Below are 20,157 nucleotides of genomic sequence, written 5' to 3'. Positions count from 1 at the left end.
GACAGTGTAATATCCTTTGTTAGCACGTTGTGTTTTTTCATTCTGGCCTAAAAAAATGGTCAATGTCTATCAATAAATTGGGTGTCAAGGACCAAAAAAATAAAATAAAGAGTAGGAGGTGTTTAGCTCTCCATTGAAAGATAGCCCTGGTCGTGTCTCCTACAAAATAATTAGTTACTGGCTTACTGTGCTATATAATCTCGCGGTTTGTGTTCTGTGTAGCTAAAGGTCACTCGTTTAGGTGTGTGTGATCTTTAGTCCAGCTTACTAATTGAGATTTATGTTCAAGTAACTCGGCACACTTGAAAAGGTGTGGCCTCTAGCCCAACTACGTGATTCAGATTTTTCTTCAAATAAGCAAACTCTTTGTCCGGATACCGTGTAGATGTTTGGCTTGAAGTCCAGTCCCCCCCCCCCCCATTAAGATTAACTACTAAGTAAACAAACATAGTTCCCTCGTGTGACCTCTAGAAAGTGCTTACGTCCATCGTATCTGACTTGTGGTCACCTGTCAATCAATGAACTCAATGTGATGGACTAAACAAATAAAAGGGGGAGGGAGTTGTTCATCTGGAAATATACCTAGTTACCTTAGAGGTGTGGCTATGGTAGTCCAGCCCCCATAATAAAGATTAACTACTAAATAAACAAACTCAGTTTCCTCGAAAGGTGTGACCTCTAGAGGGGTGTCAATACCCTGACATTAAACCTACGTCCATCGCATTTAACTTGTGGTCACCTGCCTATAAAAAAAAACTCAATGTGATGGACTAAACAAATAAAAGGGGTGGGAGTTGTTCATCTCTACCGCTGGAGATATACCCGCACAGCTAGACAGACGTCTGGTCAGCATGGCGTAGTCAAGGAATGTAGCATTTTAACATGTTAACTAACCTGCTCAAAGGTCAAGACAAATTGAAAAAAGTGTCAGCCATTGCTGCTCTGTATGTAAAGCGCATTTATGATGTAAAGTTTCATTTCTATTTATATTAAGTTATTAACACGCCTTGACTTTATAATAAACGATGTTTGGTGCATATTCATAATGGCTCTATTTTTTTAAGCACATTATTTTGTTTTAATATAAACATTAATACATTCTACAACAGACATTAATGGAACGAGGTCCACTTTATGCATATTAAATAGGTGTATTTTTTACTATCCGGTAGTGATATCCGACCGGAGCCGAATAGCACCGGATAGTAAAAAATGCTGGATATTCGGCAGAAGCCGGAGCGACTATCCGGTGCACCCCTAGTTTGTATATAATAAGTTATTAACGTATTTAGCAGAATAATCAAGTGAGTGTATGTCAGACTTGTATAAGGGGGGAGGGGTAGAAGTAGAAGGCATAGACATTTTTTCTTTATGGGCTGCAACTGATGGCATCAAAAAGTGAGGAGCAGCTATGGAAAAGGACTTGACCTAGGTAGATCTACGTGTATCTGGAGAAGACTAATTAATGAAACTGTGGAAAAGTGAGGAGACAAAGTAAAAATACTTTTATTGTTATTGGATAAAATGGCAAGCCCTAAAGATTGTGTGTAATTAATGAAATCCAGCAGCTCTTTTTGTAAAACTTGGACAAGGATTATCTACACTGTTTACATAACTGATTATTTCTTTCTCAACATTCTCTGAGGACTTTAAAAATCTTTCCATTAACAAAATTTTTGATCTAAGTTGATATTATAATGCTCTATCTATTTAAATCACTAACCTTTTGAGCTTTCATTATCATTTCATCCTGTAATGCTTTCTCAGCCTCTTCTTCTTCTCTTCTTTTCTGGAGATGACACACACAAAAATGAAAAATAACTTTTTAGTACTGGATCAGTTTTTGCTGTTCTTAGTGGTAAAAGTAAAATGTTTTAAAAAAAGAAAGGAAGTTATTGGATCTTACCTGCTGTTCTAACAAGATGCAAGATTTAGAATGTTGTCCATTAGTCAGTGTATCCAATAGTTTATCCACCATTTCTATAGCACTGATGCCAGCATTTTCTACAAATTTCTGAACACTATAGATAAAAACAAACATTTTTATATATTGAATTTTGGTAAAAAAAAAATAAATTGCAATAGATAAAAAATGTATACTAAAATGATTTTTTTTTTCAAGAGAAGTTTATTTTTACAATTCCTCTTATCAGCTTCCAAATTCGGACACAGGATTTCGAAAATGGCTTTAATGATTTTCCTAGAAATATGACAGCTTAGTATATCTTTGGGAAAAAATTATTAGCTAATTTGCTACACAGGGGAAACAGGTTTGACCATTATAATTTTTCAAAATATAATTATAGTAAAATTAAATTTGGTCTATTTTAAACATACGTCAGTGGAAATTCCCACATGTATTCAGTAAAGAGTTAAATAAATAAATAGAAATTCAGGAACATTTCTTATGCATGAATTATTAGATTTAATGCTAGAACTAATTTATGACAATATATATGTATGTATATTACACTTATAAAATTTTTCATTACAAAATATCAATGCTATATCAGCTTCATAAAGGAGAATTTTTTTTTTTCTTTTAAACTTTTTTATGTTAATTTTATTTTTAAAGACCAGTGAGATTCTGAAAGTTGTGCTGTCATGACTAAGGTTCCTTGTACTGTAGAGTTTTGATTCAGGGGAAGGGGGATCATCAAAGTTAACCCTAAACCCTATAAACCCTAGCCTTATATATAAATACAAATATAATAAAACAAGAAACAACAACAAAAACAAAAAAAAGAGGGTCTAAATTAAAATTAGTCTAAAAAATCTGTTTGTGCTCCCCTTACTGTGAGTGCAGTACTCATCCCTGATTTTAGAAATGTCACCCTTTCAGACCTTGTGATATACATGGCTGATAATGTAAAGGTCAATTGTTTCTTTGGTTGATGAGGATGCTTTACTTTCCACAACTAGTGTCAGGTACCCATCAAAGTTGGGTGGACTCAAGGGGGTTCTTCTATAAATTTAGAAATTAAAAATCTCAGTCTTCACAAAGATTTAAACCTCAGAACCATTCAGTTAGGAAGCCAAACACTATTTACCACTCAGCCACCATGCCCCAAGATAGGTAGATTACATAAATTGAAAACAATATTTTGAATACCATCAGCAGGTCATCCCCTCACGACTCAAATTTTTCTTTGTATTCAGTAAAGAGTTCATGTATATATTGCAAACTGTCTTATTATGTATAAATTAAATGGACTGTAATATAAGAAATTGATAGTAAAAGCTCACTGTAAAGACTCTTTGAAATATTGAAGAACCACAAAAAATAAACAGAACAAGATACTATAGACCAGCTTCATAAAGGAGGTATTGATTTTAAAAAATACAACAATTTTTTTATATTACTTGTTTTCACCCTTATTGAGAGAATTACTGGCGGAAAAAAAAATATAGTTGTAGTGGCTGAGTGGTAAAGCGCTTAGCATTTGAACTAAGCAATTTTGAGTCAAATCCAAGTGTAGACTGGGATTTTGTACCTGTAATACTACAGGGAAGTAAAGGGGATTGGTCCCTGTGCTGGTTACACCATCATTAACTGTTAGCTACAGAAACAAATGTTGTTACATTGTCTGACCCTATAATTTTTTTTTATTACTTAATTTTAGGCTATACCTTAATATCTAGGTATGAAAAAATTGATTTTGAAGCTGTGAAACAAGAAGCTGGTTTCAACACAGAGAAAAATGGTTCTGAAACTTTTGTAACAATGTTAATTACTTGATTATAGAAATAGTCAAAACATTCACCTTTTAGCATACTGAACTCCAATGTCACCACCATAGGTACTAAGGAGTAGATCAGACTCTTCCTTATTACATGAGGCAAAGGATGAATCATATGCTGGAGCGTGGGAGCTAAATGGTCCATAACACAAGTAGGTTTCTGGGGGGAAAAAGTGTGTAGAATAAAAAGCAATGTGCATGATACATAGACAACTAGGTCTATTGGAAGGAATTTTATAGATAGTTCTAGGCCTATAATGACTTACCTGGACAAACAATGTTTCTTTTGTCTTCTTTAAAATTAAATAAAGACCCGGAACCACTTTTCAATTTCCCCATGTAATCCCCAAGACTAATGACTTTCTGAGTAGAGGAAACTGCATATAAAAAAAATAAATGAAAAGTTATGAGTACAAGAGGCTATGAATATTTGTTCTAATTTTTGCTATCTATTTAATGTTTAACTTCAGATATATTCAGATGATTGTTTTCCTTACTTTTTTGCTTTTAAATAATAAAAGAAAGTAGAATAAAACCCAAAGACAATGTCTTTACTCCTTTATTATTACAAACAAAAATAACGTAATAGATATTTTTCCCTTTATAATTCTATTTCTTCAAACACTATTATTTTTCATTTCATGTACAACTACAGCTTATTTTATATTAACATAAAAATATAAAGCTCCTTTTCTTTCTCACCCATTCCTTCATTCCAAGGGTTAAGTATTGTCATAGATGTGGTGCCATCTTCATCAAGTCTAAGAAAACCAAGCTATATAGAAGAAGTGTAGATTTTAGAGAAATTAGAAGATCCTCCCCAAAAAAATGTACGAAATATAATTGAATGATCAAATTGTAAGAAAAAATTGAAATTTTATACACTGCCAATAAGTGTTTTGGAAATAAAATAATTAATTTTAACTATAACAATCAACATGATTAGGAATAAAAGAGAAATGACTTTAAAAAAGGAGGAATTTTTTGAGAGACTTGTAAAGAATCTTTTATAATTAGGAATACAATAAATTTTACAAGTTTTTAATACAAGTTTTGCATTCATTGTTCTTTAATTCAATGTGCAGGAGGAACTAAATATTAATTACAATTTGAAGAAGATGAAACTAATAAAGTATCAGGAGATATTAGGTTTCCAATATGTAAGTAACAGGCCAAAAAATTACTAACATCTGTTTTGGGTTTCCGAGTTGTTAAAAGGTCTTTGGCTTTCTTTGCTGCATCTTGAGCCTGTTTCAAAATCTCTTCAGGTGACAAATCATCATCAGCTATAGAATCATACTTGTTCATTTCTAGATCTGGCCTGAAGGAGAGCGATTACAAATCATCAGTTTATAGTATAATACATTTTATAAGAAGAAAAAAATTAATTAAAGATATACTTGTATTTTTAATTCTCACTTGGGTTCTTCTTTGACCAGTTCTTTGTTGTCTATGCTGATTTGTTGTACTGGAGATTCCATGACATGACCACTTTCATCAAATCCTAACTCTTTTAATGTGATACTTGCCAAGAAACTTTGAGTCTTTTTTAAATGCAATAATTTTTCCTGAAATATACAATCACTTCTATTTAGAGCATATCTATGTATCAAGGATGTCTTCTATGACCCATGGCACAATAGTCCTTTGATTTCCCTTAGGACCTCAGAGGCAGACTCGTGTCATACTGTTCTGACAGTAGCTGTGAGTCAGTGTCCTTGTGTACAAGGTTGAGAGCTGTACATTTCCCTCCCCTGGTGGCCTCAAACAATTCAACCATGTTTGGCTCTTCCAATGTTTCAATGTTACATTTAATGCATGGGTTTGTAGACTTGCAATTCTTTTTTAATTTCACAGTCATCAAAACCATGTCATAGTCACTGCCAATGTCAGCTCCAGGGAAAGTTCTGGCTTTGACTTTGTTGACGCTTGATTTAAACCTCAAAGGAAACAATACATAGTCAATCTGGCTGTGCGTTTTGTTATCTGGTTCATACCATGTATTTGTTCTGGAGGGTTTGCATTGGAATAAGGTGTTAGCTAGAGTGAGTTTATAGCTGATGTCAAACTTTAAGAGCCTCATTCCTCTGTCGTTAGTTTCTCCTAATCCAAAACGTCCAGTAGTTCCTGCCCATTGCTCAAACACATCCATTCCTATCCTGGTATTCCAGCCTCCCATAATAATGAGAACATCCTTTTTCAGAACTTCCTTGATGCAGTCATCTATTTCATTGTAGAAGTTCTCATCTTCATAATCAGAGTTTGGGGGCATACACTTGAATAATTGTTATATTGAGAGGTCTAGCCCCAACTTGTATGGTGATTATCCTTCTGTTTACAGGTTTTCAGCTTATAATGAAATTAGCTTTCTCTTAGTGGACTATAAAACCAACACCATGTTGGTTTCTTTCATCACCCCTGTACCAGATCTTGTGGCCTTCTGTTGTAGTTTCTCTACAACCTGTCTTCTGAGAGGTTGATAATGTCCCAATGATATCTTTGAAGTTTTTGTGTAAGTTCCTTTAGCTTGACACTTCTTCTTCTAGCCAGCTTTTTGCTACTGATCTGTCAGCTCTTTGGCAGACTGTGCCAAGGAAAAATAGTGCGCTGTTTTCTTCTGTTGTTCAGCACTGCTGTACAGGGTGTTGGTTATGTTGGGTCTGCCTAAGGTGGATTAGGAAGGGGCATTCAAAAAGGATATGGTTAATGGTTTCATAAGGGTGGGCTCAGTGTCTACAAAGGGGGAGTTGTGAGGGATTTATTTTATTGAGATGGTAATTTAACAGAGGTGTGTACTTAGTTGGAAGATTGTAGATTGCTCTTTGCGGGGGAGGAAGTTAATACTGTCCAGTTTGTTAGGCATGTTCATTTCTTTGTACATGGCTCTGCCTGTGTTTCCTGTTCCCCATTGGTTGAGCCACTCTTCTTTGTGATTGTTGATTAACATTGACCTTAGGGTGAGGTAGTAAACAGGTCTATCTGGTTGTTCCATTTCCATAGATGATTCTGCCTTTGATAGCTTATTTGCCTTTTCATTTCCCATGACGCCAATGTGTCCAGGGATCCACTGTAATGTGATGTTGATGTTTAATTTTGTCATCATCTGGTGTATTATCACTATTAGTGTTGTCAACTCTCTCCTTGGGCTTTTTGAGGTGCTGCTGTTAAGTGTGATAAGAGTAGATTAGGAGTCTGTAAAGACAACAATATCTGATGGTGATTGTATCCCTTCATATAATTTGTTTTCGACTGTCTACAAAGCTATGGTAATTGCCTCAATTTCGGCTTGGAAGTTTCAGCAGTAGTCGCCACAGGGTGCACTTATTTCATAGTGTTTATTTTTGGGGAAGACCAGGAAGGCACAAGACCAGCATTGATGGTGGCTTTGAAGGATGATCCGTTGGTGTATATATGAATGGCTGTTTTTGGATAGCTTTCAATTGTTTCAAGCTTTGAGCTCCAGTGGATTTGATTCTTTTGTTAGAGTGTTATTTATTAAATGTGTTTTAATGGTTGGTTGTTTGTAGTTAAGTCTAGGAGTTATGTTTGAGAATCTGGTAATTTTTTCTCTGTTGTTGGGTAGGTGGTGTTTTAGGGCTAGTTTGTCAGTAAGTTGGATCAGAGTTCTTTGCTTTTTTTGCTTGTTTTTCTTATTTCTCTGTGTTAGTAATTTATTTGGATGGTCGTCCTCCAACCTTCTGTATCTCTCAATAGCTTCTAATGCTGCTCTGTTGTTCCTTAACTTAAGAGGTTCAATATTGGAGTCTATTTCAGACTGCTGTGGGAGTAGTTCTCATACCTCCGCTGAGTAGACGCAAGGCCTGGTTTTGGATTGTGTCTAAAGATGATTGATAGATTTTGTTGGCGGCTACTTGTATGGAGATACAGTTATCCATTACAGATCTGATGTATCCAGTGTATAACTGTCTTAAGGTTTTCTTTTCAGCTCCCCAGGATGTTCCTGCTAGAAGTTTTATTATGTTTAATCTTTATGATGCCTTTTCTTTTAATCTGCCATAAGTGTTTTAGAGACAGTTTTTGGTCTAATTTTACACCAAGATATGTTGGATTTATTGGCTGTGAGTCTATTTTTAGGCTGTAGTTTCTTTTTGCTATTTTGTTGCTGTGGCTAAAGATTGAATAAACTGACTTTTCTTTTATTTCCATTTTCCATAATTTTGAAAATGTGGAGATAGATGTGAGGGCTCTATTTAGTTTGGATCTAGTCAGCACTGAAATATTTCTCTGAAGTCCAAATTTAGAGGATATCTGCGTAAAGTGCCTTATTTACTGAAATGAGGTCCAGGAGGTCATTCATGAAGATAAGAAAGAGTGTGCAGCTAACGGATGAACCTTGTGGTAGGCCTTCTTCCAAACATTTTTTTACTAGAGATGGCACCTTCGAATCGGGTTTGGATGGTTCTGTTTTTTTAGAAAAGCCTTCATCCAGCTATACATTCTTCCATGGATGTCCATTTTTTTCATCTTCAAAAACAGACCTTTTCTCCACACTCTATAATAGGCTTGTTGCAAATCTATAAAAACTGCTGTAGTGTGTTTGTTTTCGTGAAACCCTTCTACTGTGTCCTGGATAAAACGAAACAGGTGGTCTTCTGTTCAACTTGCTTTCATGAAGCCAGCTTGTGCATTGTGGGGTGAGCAAGTACTTTCTAGCCACCAATAAAGTCTGTTATTGATCATTTTTTTTGCCATTTTGCCAATGTTGGATGTTAGTGATATTGATCTATAACTTTTAGGGTCTCCTGGTGGTTTATTTTTCTTTAAAATGGGTATTGTGTTTGCAGTTCTTCATTCCTGTGATATGTCTCCAGTTCTCCATGTATGGTTGATAAAGTTAAGTGTATAGTTTTGGGCATGTGATCCTAGTCTCCGGATAATTTCATTTGTTATTCTATCAGGTACAGAGAATTTTTTTACCTTGAGTTTTTTTGGGGGGCAGTATTTAGCTCATTTAGAGTGAAGGGAGTGTCAAAGATATGACAGTTGACAGTTGGAGCTTTTTCTTCTCTCTTTAGGATATTACTAAAGGCCTGGTCCAGTTGTTTTCTTGGTTTTCTTGGTTGTGACTTATTTGCATCTCAAATATCCTTCATGTGTGGTTCACATATTGAGTTCGGTGGAACTGTTTTATACTGGATAAAATGTGAAGGTGATTAACTGGCACCTAAACCAGTAAACTTCAAGCAAGTGGGGCTTGTTAGTCTTGGCTGGCTACTGTGAATTCAAACCACTGCTGCCTTTTATAGGTAAACATGGGTAAGGCTTCGGGAGTCAATTCAAACCTCTGCTGCCCTGCATGGGTAAACATGGGTAAGGCTTCTGGAGCAAAGGCTTTGATCCATCTGCTGCATTGAGAGGGGGGGGGAACTGCTGTGTGGGTGACATTGTTTCAACCATAGCTGATGCCCAGACATTCATCTCATTTCTTTCAGATGATCCAATCTCTTGAGCATGAGGATCATTTATGAATTAGACGCTTAAGGGCCACTAAAAAAGCTGTGCTACAGTCCCTTAAATATTGGTATTAAATATAAAGAGTACATTACAAGATCAGACAAAGACTGCATTTCAAGCCTTTGTGTCCCCAAGAAAAATTTCTGTCAAAAGTGGACATGGAAATGAAGGCACTCAATTATCCTCCAAGGAAATAAATTTCAATAGTACCATTCAGCTATAATGTGCTAAAGCTTGCAATCCGCTATAGCCATTAGTTACTTGGACATGCTAAACAATATGAAGGAACAAAAACCAAAATAATTAAATAAGTACATTTTAATATTTTAAGATTCCTAAGCAGGCTCCAAAATAAATAACACAGTTGATTTCAAAACTTTAAAGCCAAGCATTAGATAAAGGTTTAACTTTTTGTTAAGGCAATAAATACACTTCTAAAACCCATTAACAATCTCTGCAAGTACATACCTTACTGAGCTGCCTGATTCCAATATGCAATAAACGTTTGGCTTCTTTATAATAAATGGTATCTGGTCGGTTGTAGGTCATAGCATTATTGCACATCAAGATAAAATCTTTCTGAAGAAAATGTTTCAGACTTTTAACATTTTATTTTATTGCTATGGGGTGTAAACATTTTTTGTTTCACAATTATTGATAAAACAATTTAAACTATTAGATCTATATACTACAAAAGTGTACCCAAATATATATATGTACGTTGATTTGTTCCCATGCTAAATATAGCTTATTTTTGAACTTCCAATATAATGGTGCTGTAATGCTCCCCCTTCCTTGAATTGAAATAGCCCATATCACTCTTCCAAAAAAAGCCAATTTACAACTCTTTCAAAACTACGGAACGTTCAGCCTCATAGGCCCATCCAACAAAGTCCTCTTAAAAATTATACTAAACCAGCTAAAACCAATAGCTGACATTATATCAGAAGAATAAGTTGGTTTTCAACAAGGTCACTGCACAACAGAAAAAATCCTAAACCTCAATATACTCTGCGAGAAATACCTCCAACACCAACAGAATCTTTTCCTTGTCTTCATTGACTTCAAGAAAGTTTTCAAAAAAGTATGGCATGGGGCACTCTGGGCACCAATGGAAAAGTACAGCATAAATAAAAACAATAAAAGTAATCCAAAACTCTACAAAGGGGCCACTAGTGTGGTGTACTTCAACAATAACATTGGAGACTGGCTTAAAACCACAGTTGGAGGATAATGAGTTGAAAGGATAATGGAAGATACTTTCGAGGGCTACAAAGGTTCTGTAAGCATCGGATGAAGAAAAATGACTAATTTGCGCTTTGCGGAAGACATAGATGGTGTGGTAGGGACAGAAGAAGAATTAGCGGACTTGGTGATAAGCATAGACAAGATTTTCGCAGCATATGGTATGCAAATCAATGCTGAAAAAAACACAAATTATGATCAATAGCCAACAGGGCTTTAAAAGAGATGTCAGCATTAGTGGCGAAAGGCTGACAAGTGTCAGTTGTTTTAAATACTTTGGAGCTATAGTCTCAGGTGAAGGAACCAAACCTTAACTAGTGGCCAGAATTGCACAGTCTACAGCAGCACTTGCAAAACTCAAAACAATCTGACAGACAAAGGCATAGCCATAGACACAAAAATCAGACTGATGTGCTCCCTTGTCACTGTCACATTCCAATATGCATGCGAATCCTGGACACCGATTGCAGATCTCGAAAAGAGGATCCTAACAATGGAACTAAGATGCTACAGAAAGATCCTAGGTGCCATTTACAAAGACCAAATCACGAATGAAGAGATTAGAAACAGGATTAATGCAGCAATAGCACCCCATGATGACCTGCTAACCGCTGTCAAAACACGTAAACTCAAAATATATGGCCACATCACAAGGTCCTCAGGGCTCGCAAAGACCTTCCTTCAGGGGACAGTACCAGGAAGAAGAAGTAGAGGAAGACAGAGGAAGCGAGGAAAAGACAGCATCAAAGAATGGACGGGCCTGTCATTGAATGAAATTTCAACCAAGGCAAAGGATAGAAAGGAATGGAGAAAGACAGATCTTGTGTGGTGCCCAAACGGTTCAACAGACTAAGGGATAGGTGAGGTGAGTTAGGCTTAAATTTTAATTTAATCAGTATATGAAAAATGAAATCATAAGTTCAATATTTTTTTTTCTTTTTCATCTTTTATTTTTTTATACCCTTGAAAGTTCAAGAGAATATTTTATTCATCATAAATAGAATTTACTTGACATACACTAAACACTTGGTAGTTTTGGTAATCAGACAATCTTCCAGTCCCATAAAAGTCAACTGTACAGAGCTAGGCTGGGGGAGAATTTTTTGTTTACTGAATTGAGAAGCCAGAGGATTAGTCAGAGATTTTATTTATTAGGGCTGGGTTGGGTTGGGGGTGGGGGGTAATATCAAGTTAATATCTAGAACTAGAATTTTTTATATTTTAATTATAAATAAGTTGATAAATTGAATAGTAATTTATACAGTTTTTAGCATCCTAAAGGGGGTTTGCTGTGTTGAGGAATAGATAGTCCTTGAGGGATTGATGGGCACAACATATTTTTTTCATATGTGTAACAGTTTGTGTAGCTCATACAATGTGATTGTATAGATTGTGGTTGAGGTTGGGCAAAAAAATAGAATTCATGGACCAAAAATATGTTAGGGAACATTCGGATACTACATAACAACTAAAGGAGGAAGGGGGTATAAACATTTGTTACAAGTGGTCTGAAGATTTGTTACATAACAAAACAAAAAGAATATTCAAATGAAATAACAGGAAAAGACATGGTCCCTTGACTGTCATGGTTCTGACTTTCACGGAAGGGTTATTCCACTGTTATATATTATTTAATATTAAAGGAAAAAATACTCCGTTTTTTTTTCACATTGTAGACATAACATCCGAACATCCCCTAAGTGAAACGTCAATATGTAGGCCATTTTTACTGGAAGTGAAAAAAAGGAGGGAAGGATGGGGTCCAGAAAGAATATGGTACGATGCACAGGATACAATTTTTAAAACAAGGAAATATAAAAAATGCTTTTTTTAGAAAACAAAGCTTATATTAAGTGTAGTTGCATTAATTAGTTTGGATCAGTCATATAATTAAATTTGCAATAGATCAAGACTAACAACAATAAATCTGTGTGATTAGAAATATTTGTACCAACTGTTTGTGTTTCGTGCTTTTAGCTTTCTAAATAGGCTATTTTCTGGACCAGTTGGGAAATGGGTGTGAAGAAAGAAGGGGGTATCTTGGTAATGTTACCATGATTGCTTTTTAGATGCATCTATTAAAAAAAAGTTGAAAGACCTGAATTCAAACTCAAGGGTTTAAGCCTCCTCTAGCAAACACACTAATTCCTGTGCCAGCGAATCACTTATAAACAGAAATTTCTATATTTATCTATTGATAGCTTCAAACTTAAAAGCGGTGTTATGACATAATTAGAATTTAGTATTTGTTTCGGGAATAGGGGGAAAGTTTTACTTAGCGACAAGTGACGTGACAGATCTTTAAAAAAGAAGAACGCTCTAAGTGACGCTACAAAGAAGACGCTTCGTGAAGCACAATACAATAGATACGGATTTACGGACATAGCTGACATCGGACGATTCCCTTCGTGATTATTAAATATATTTGTAGAACAACATCAGCGTCGACTACAAATTTTGTTTCGGCCTTTCGCCGGTGTTACTGAAGTAATTTGAGTTCAGTGTTACTTCCAGACAGACGTAGATCTACACTAGTTATATTTCAAAGAACCATCACCGCACGGAGGCCTTAACAACGGCAACCTACAAAGTTTAAAAGGGGACTAATTCAACTTATACCACCACATCAGTCATACACTATTTCTTTCCCTTGTTCGATAACAAACAAAATAATTAATTACCAATAGTTAATATGTTAGTTTTTTTTAATTGATTCTTGTTTGTTAAGTAAAAGAAATAATTGTGTAAAATTTCAACTTGATCTGACATTGTGTGTGGGAGAAATAAAGTGTACAAACTTTTTATCAGACAGACACACAAAGTGAGTTGATATAAGCTTACATGACAAAATGAACATTATATACCCTGAGAACAAATCAACTGACATAGCTGGTATAAAACGCTAATATTTATAAATATATATATATATATATTTATAAATATATATATATATATATATATATATATATATATATATATATATATATATATATATATTTTTATATATATATATATATATATATATATATATATATATTAAATATATATATATATATTTATATATATTTATTTATATATATATATACAAACCCTACTTTGAACTCCATGACATTTGAATATTCATTGGACTCAATTTTGGAGGCCATTGTACTGAAGTCCATCGGTTGATGAATGATACTGGAGTAACCAGGTGCAATGCTATCAGTTACCGGAAAGGCAAAGAAACCATTCACATCCTTGCTGTATGAAATAAGTAAAAAAAAAAAAAAAAAAAAAAGAAATTTACAATAAACATATTTGTACAAAATGAACTGATTGAATGATCTAATTGCTACTAAAATTGATTACATCACTATGGCTGTATTTGTTGAATATATAATAAATTAATGTGGACCAACAAAAAAAAAAAAGAATTCCATTTGCAATGTGTTATCTGTACTCTCTTTGTATGCCAGTGAAATCTGTATCACATAGTTACCACAGGAACTATGTGTACAATATATTTTCATAATAATTTGGAAAGATTTTAAGAGTTACTACAGTAGACTCTTTCAAAACCTCATACTACTTGTTTGTGTCTTCAGTAAAGTCCTCCGCTAAGAAAAGATGTATATGTCACCCATAATGAAAATTGCACCAGTATTGGTGCCCACAAAAGGTGTTTAGTTAATGGAGGTTGGAAGATTGACTTCCTATTTCAATGACTTGCTGACTATTGTAAAAATAGAATGCAAACTTAATATGGTCATATCAAGAGCTCTCCAGATGTCCAAAAAACCTTCATGCAGAGAACAATACCTGAGAAAAGAAGAAGAGGCAAAGAAAGCAAGTGGAAGACTTCAATGAATGGACAGAACAGTAATTGAAAGAAATTCTAGTCAAGACAAAAAACAGAGAGGAAAAGAGAAAGTCTATTGACAAATAATGTGTGGTGCCCCAATGGTCCAACAGACTTAGGGTGAATGTGAAATCATAACATACACCTTAACCCTAACCCATTTAAAGGGTAACAAAAAGTAAACAAATAAATGGGTTAAAAAAAAAGAGATTTTCAATTTTGGTATAATTTGTTGATTAATATCACATTAATTTCCAATCTAAAGAAAGAAAGTTTTTTCTCTTCTAAATTCACCCTAATTATTATGTTTTATCATAGTTAAATTATGTTATTAATTGCAATAGAACTAACTTTTGTAGAATTTTCATTAAGTGGTTCAGCATCTGCTTGAGTATCACACCATCACTGTCTCTTAGAGTACAGGACCGAGGCTCTCTCAGTTTTCTGCTAGGAGAAACATTTCCTTCAGAATCATCCTCACTTCCTGTCTTATTAAAATTGTCCTGATCTCTCTGCATGTGTTCAGACATACTGGCGTCCTCTTCCTCATCACCACTCTCATCCTCATCATCAAGAGGTCGTTTAACTTGCACCTGTGACTAAACAAAGTAATTATAGCAAAAATATATGCATGTTTTCTTAGCTTAAAGCACATTTTTAAAATCTGATGTTGACTATTTTGTCAAGAGATTAAAAAAAAATTAATTTAAGGATGCGATCCAACTTTTTTTTCTCTCTCATATATCCATCCATCCATCCATCTATCTATCTATCTAATATATATATATATATATGTCAGTACAGACAGAATGAAAGCATCTGTATTTTATGTCATTAGAGACAGAATGAAAGCATCTGTATTTTATGCCATTAGAGACAATGAAAGCATCTGTATTTTATGTCATTAGAGACAGAATGAAAGCATCTGTATTTTATGCATGGGAGCCTGCAGGATTTTTTGCAGGGCGGTGCAAGCTGTCACTTATGGCTCAAAGTCATAGCTTCAACTTTTTTTATTACAGAGAATATGAAAGAAAAGAATTGGTGCCTCCTCGTCCCTTTCCCATACCTATGTGATATTAAGTTCACTGTTAATACTTGTTTCATGAAATAACAAGCTTACAAAGACAGTTTGTGTGGAAACACAAACTCAAAATCGGCCCCAGAAGTGGTCGACCCAGGCAGGTAAAAAGGCAGGTTTCAATATCTTCAGAAAGAATATCAGAATGAAATTCTATCAAAGGCAAATGGCAGAGAAGAATGGAGAAAGAAGGTTGACAGATCTTGTGTGGTGCCCCAATGGTCCAGCAGACCAAGGGATAAGGTGAACGTGAAGTTAGATGTGAACCTGGCTTTAACGATTTCATATAATGACTATCTTATTGATCTAATGTTTTTTATTGGGGCCAATCTCTTATTCAAAGTCTCATAAAAAAAAAAAAATCCCCAAATTAGGTGTTTGGAGATATAGTAGTTAATATGTTAGACCTTACATAACTTAGCAATACTTTGTATAAAAAAATATTTTTTGACAAAAAATCTAAAACCATTATCATAAAAGTGTTAAAAATATGGTAAATAGTTATCTCCCTTACTAAATAGCCTCTTGTGTTTGTTACTATTAATAGTGAATAGTTGTAAAAATGGTGTATTTTTATGAAAAAAAACTGCTTCCATAGTTAATTTAAAAAATTAAATTTTTCACTTTCAGAAAAGAAAAAAGCCATAGCCATTGCTTTTCCTTTTGTTGGAAGGGAAGTCAACCTCAAAACCCTTCTTGGCTATGCTTATGGAATCTGATGAATGTAGTTTTCTTTGAATTTTTTATTGAAAAGTTGGGGAACTTAAAACTCAAAATCATCTGGAGGGGGTTTCAAACTTAAAATTGTCCTGGGCTACACTAACAGAATTTGGTGATTGTAGATTATTTTAGTGTTATATTTGAAGAGGGGATTTTTAACCTTGAAACCATCTCGATGTTTTTCATTTTAAAAAAACTCTATGGAGGGTGTCTTAAACTTAAAACCATCTGAAGGGGGGTTTAAAACACAAAACTCTCTGGGGGGAGGTTTTAAACTCAACCCCCTGTCTTGGCTACGCTCAAAGAAATTTGTGACTGAAGTTTATTTTAGTTTTATATTGAGGATGGGGTTTTAAAACTCAAAACCAAATAAAGGGGGTTTTAAACTCAAAACCCTGTTTGGTTACACTCATAGAATTAATTAAATGTCATTTGCTCTTTTATTTATTTTATTGAAGAGGGGGGTTTTAACCTAAAAATCATCTGGAGGGGGGTTTAAAGCACAAAACTCTCTGGAGGGGGTTTTAATCTAAAAAAAACCCTTGAATGTTTTGGGGCAAGTGATGGTATAACATTAAAATTAACATAAAATTAAGAGAAAACAAGGTTACAAAAGACAGTTTGTGTGGAAACACAAACTCAAAATCGGCCCCCGAAGTAAAATGTTTTACATAATTCGGATAATCCTTCAGAGTTGAAGATAGTTTACTTCCTAGTCCAAACCTCCCGCAGGACGACGGGGGATGGGAGCAGGAAGGGTTTGAACCTTCGATCGTCGATAAATCCAAACGACAGTCCAGCGCGCAAACCGCACGACCAGTGGTCCACCCAGGTAGGCTTCAATATTTTCAGAAAAAACATCCGAATGAAATTATATCAAAGACAAATGAGAGATAAAAATGGAGAAAGAAGGTTAACAGATCTTGTGTAGTGCCCCAACCGTCACGCATATCAAAGGATACGTGAAAGTGAATGTAAAGTTAGATGTGAACCTGGCCTAACTAGTTTGTGGTCTATAGGGCAGATGATGTAAAGTTCATCTGTCGTTGTGGCCTACGGTTAACGAGGGTGTCATGTAGCCAGCACAACGACCAACCGCCTTTGCTTTTCCCCAACTAATGTCAGGTACCCATTAGAGCTGGGTAGACTCAGAAGTTGAAAATCCCAGTCTTCACCAGGATTTGAACCCGGGACCCTCGGTTCGAACGAACTAAATAAATTAATTTCTTTGAAAAGGCTCAAATTTCCGCTATTTAGAAAAATGTTCACGAAAATGATGTTTATAAGATTACTATTCGTCTTAAATTAGGTGTAACATATAATGCATACTAATAAGCTTTTTTTTATAAAAAACTGCTTGCATAATTGATTTTTAAAAATTAGAATTTTCGCTTTCAGGAAAAAAAAAAGTAGCCGTTGCATCAGAACTTTGAATGGTCTAAAATATTGTGAAGTAGGATTTTCAATATCTTTTTAGTTTACGAGATCAAAACGGGACGGACAGACAGACGGACAGACATTTCGCACAAAACTAATAGCGTCTTTTCCCCTTTCGGGGGCCGCTAAAAAACAGTCACAAAAACAGTTATGGGGTGGGGGGGAACAGGGGGGTTGAACCCCTGAACCCACCAGCAACGCCCATGAATATACTACTACCATATTACATAAGTACAGAAATAGTCAAAGATTATGTAACAATTTTAAAAGGCTATATACAGGGAAATCCAAGCTATCTTGTCATTGATCATTATGTTTTATGTGAATTTGTTTATCGTTAGATTGCTTAATTTTACAGATAGAGTTTAAACATGTAACTCAAGGAAAATTATATTCAACACCATGTTTCTTCAACATGTTAATATAAAGACACGTCTGTAGGTGTGGATGTCATGTTAGTTTGAGAGACAAAAAGGTTAATTGATAGTATGGACAACAACACTCACAAAACAGTCCTGACAGTGATCTTGCTTCACATTGTAGCCCATGCATTGCTGCCATACAACTGAGCAAACAATTTTCACCTCCATTTTTTTTAATCATCAATTTAATTCTTCTTTTTTTCCTTTAACTGGGTCATGTTTATTAATTTTTTTTACTCCATCATATTTGTATATATATCAGTATTAACTTTTCCTTACTATATTTGTATTGCGCTCAATCTCACCTCTTCATGATTATATTTGTATTGGTCTCTGTCTTTCTCACTAGACTTTTTCTTTTTTTTCTTTTTGTGTTTGTGCTTTCTGTCTTCTGTTTGAAGTGGTAAAGCAATTACATCTGGAAGAGATTCCTGACTTGAGCCAATGCCAACTTTCAAATTAAGTTTCAGGCGTAAAGGCTTTTCTTGTCCAGTTTCTATACAATCAAAACAGTTGAAGGAAATCATTAGCTCAAATCTAATCATTAACTTTAAAACAATATGAAAAATGGTGGACAAAGAAAAAGGTCTGTTATAATGAATTCAGAAGAAAAATAAGGGAGAACAAAAAGGATTTATTATTTCAACTGTCTAATAATGGTAACCTAAGTTGTATAATAAGTAACAAAATAGAAAGGACAGTCATACAATGTGGTTGAAGGAAACCTATAAAAATTTTACTATCACAATAAAAACCACATCCAGATTGTCATTCTGATAAATTAACATATTATTCCTTTTTGCCTGGATAGGTTGAAGCAGTGAATTTATTTTAAAAGAAACCATACAAAATTTTTAAAAAAGGAAGACATTTAACATGGAGTGTCTAGATTGTAAAAAAAATAATATGAAAAAAAAAAACAAAAAAACTCCAGATCTTCTATGCCAGATACTGGAAGCCAAAAAAGATATCAACTCGTGGGAGAGAACCAAGACATTAAAAATAGAAAATGAAGCACCTTGAGAAATCCAACTACCCATGTTGCAAAGAGAGTAAAAAGGGCAGGCCTAAACAAATCTGTAGTAGGTCAGTCATCAGCAACTGTTTTGTGGATGATGGAGTTTCCGGTCAAGTTGTGTTGATTAGGACTGAGAAGCATTAACTTCTTTTATTGTTATTGGTTAATTATTTTCACCTTATTTTGAAGTTTTATTAAACTAGAATGTTTGCCACACTATTTTATTGAGGTTATTTAGGAGCTCATTATGAGTTTAAAACCAATTTTACTAATTTTATTTTTAGCATAAGATATTGACTAGGGATGGTATTTGGCTCCAATTGGATATCTTATCTTACTATCCTGCCAAATCTGGCTCAGGACAGATATCAAAAAGTAGTATCTGGTGTACCCGTAATATTTATAAATGATTTTTCCATGGATGTCAACTGGCACAATGTTGTTTTTTAAAAATTAATCGACAATATTTAACCAACATAATACTGAGTGAGCTGTAAAATAAAAATGGGTTAAATATTCAAAACTGTTACGACTAAGTGCATGTTTTGGGTAACCGTAAGGAGTTACTTGAAACTCCCAAATTATTAAGTAGAATGTGGTTAACAAATCAAGACACTCAAAGCTGGAGTAAGATTAGAAGTTAACAAAAAAATGCATATATACAAAACCGAGCAGATACCTGTGCTGCGCTAGGGTTAAAACCATCTAATATTGAGTATGCACAAACATTTCCTAGGCTCATCAGTTGTAGCCTTCTCATCTGCCTGCATTATAACACCACCACCCACACACACACAAAAAAAAAGCAAATTTTCAGATCTTGTGATCTATGGGGCAGATGATGTTAAGGTCATCTGTTTCTGTGGCCAATGGTTAACGAGCAGAGTGTCTTGTGGCCAGCACAATGACCAACCGCCTTTACTTCTTCAACTTAAGTCAGATACCCATTAGAGTTGGGTGGACTAAGGGGCGCCCTAAAACTCCCAAACTTCAAAAGCCCAGTCTTCACTGAGATTTGAACCCAGGACCCCAGGTTCAGAAGCCAAGCACTTCTAACTGACCCCATCACAGACACAGGCCTTTGAATTCCAAATATGCATGATATATATATCATTACATTTGACCTGAATCTTTTTTATTATTGTAATTTAGTGTAATTATTATTGTGATCCAGTGTAACA

General features: G+C 34.7%; 1 protein-coding gene across 2 annotated transcripts in view; it reads right to left on the bottom strand.

Annotated features, from left to right (window-relative positions):
* The window catches only part of LOC106070726 (bromodomain-containing protein 7-like), a 37,105-nt gene that overhangs the window by 8,013 nt on the left and 8,935 nt on the right, over window positions 1-20,157 (bottom strand). The window contains exons 2-12 of one of the 2 annotated variants that reach the window (XM_013230685.2): window positions 18,264-18,454; window positions 14,650-14,897; window positions 13,556-13,700; window positions 9,684-9,794; window positions 5,160-5,308; window positions 4,929-5,061; window positions 4,443-4,515; window positions 4,007-4,117; window positions 3,765-3,900; window positions 1,907-2,021; window positions 1,724-1,789 (exon numbers count right to left, since the gene is read on the bottom strand). In XM_013230685.2, the coding sequence (XP_013086139.2) occupies window positions 1,724-1,789; window positions 1,907-2,021; window positions 3,765-3,900; window positions 4,007-4,117; window positions 4,443-4,515; window positions 4,929-5,061; window positions 5,160-5,308; window positions 9,684-9,794; window positions 13,556-13,700; window positions 14,650-14,897; window positions 18,264-18,454 (1,478 nt within the window). The remainder of the gene's footprint in view (window positions 1-1,723; window positions 1,790-1,906; window positions 2,022-3,764; window positions 3,901-4,006; window positions 4,118-4,442; window positions 4,516-4,928; window positions 5,062-5,159; window positions 5,309-9,683; window positions 9,795-13,555; window positions 13,701-14,649; window positions 14,898-18,263; window positions 18,455-20,157) is intronic. The other variant, XM_013230692.2, reaches the window with a different exon arrangement.

The sequence above is a fragment of the Biomphalaria glabrata genome, chromosome 7 (assembly GCF_947242115.1).
Source record: "Biomphalaria glabrata chromosome 7, xgBioGlab47.1, whole genome shotgun sequence".
NCBI lineage: Eukaryota > Metazoa > Mollusca > Gastropoda > Planorbidae > Biomphalaria > Biomphalaria glabrata.
This window is presented reverse-complemented; position numbering and strand designations above follow the sequence as displayed.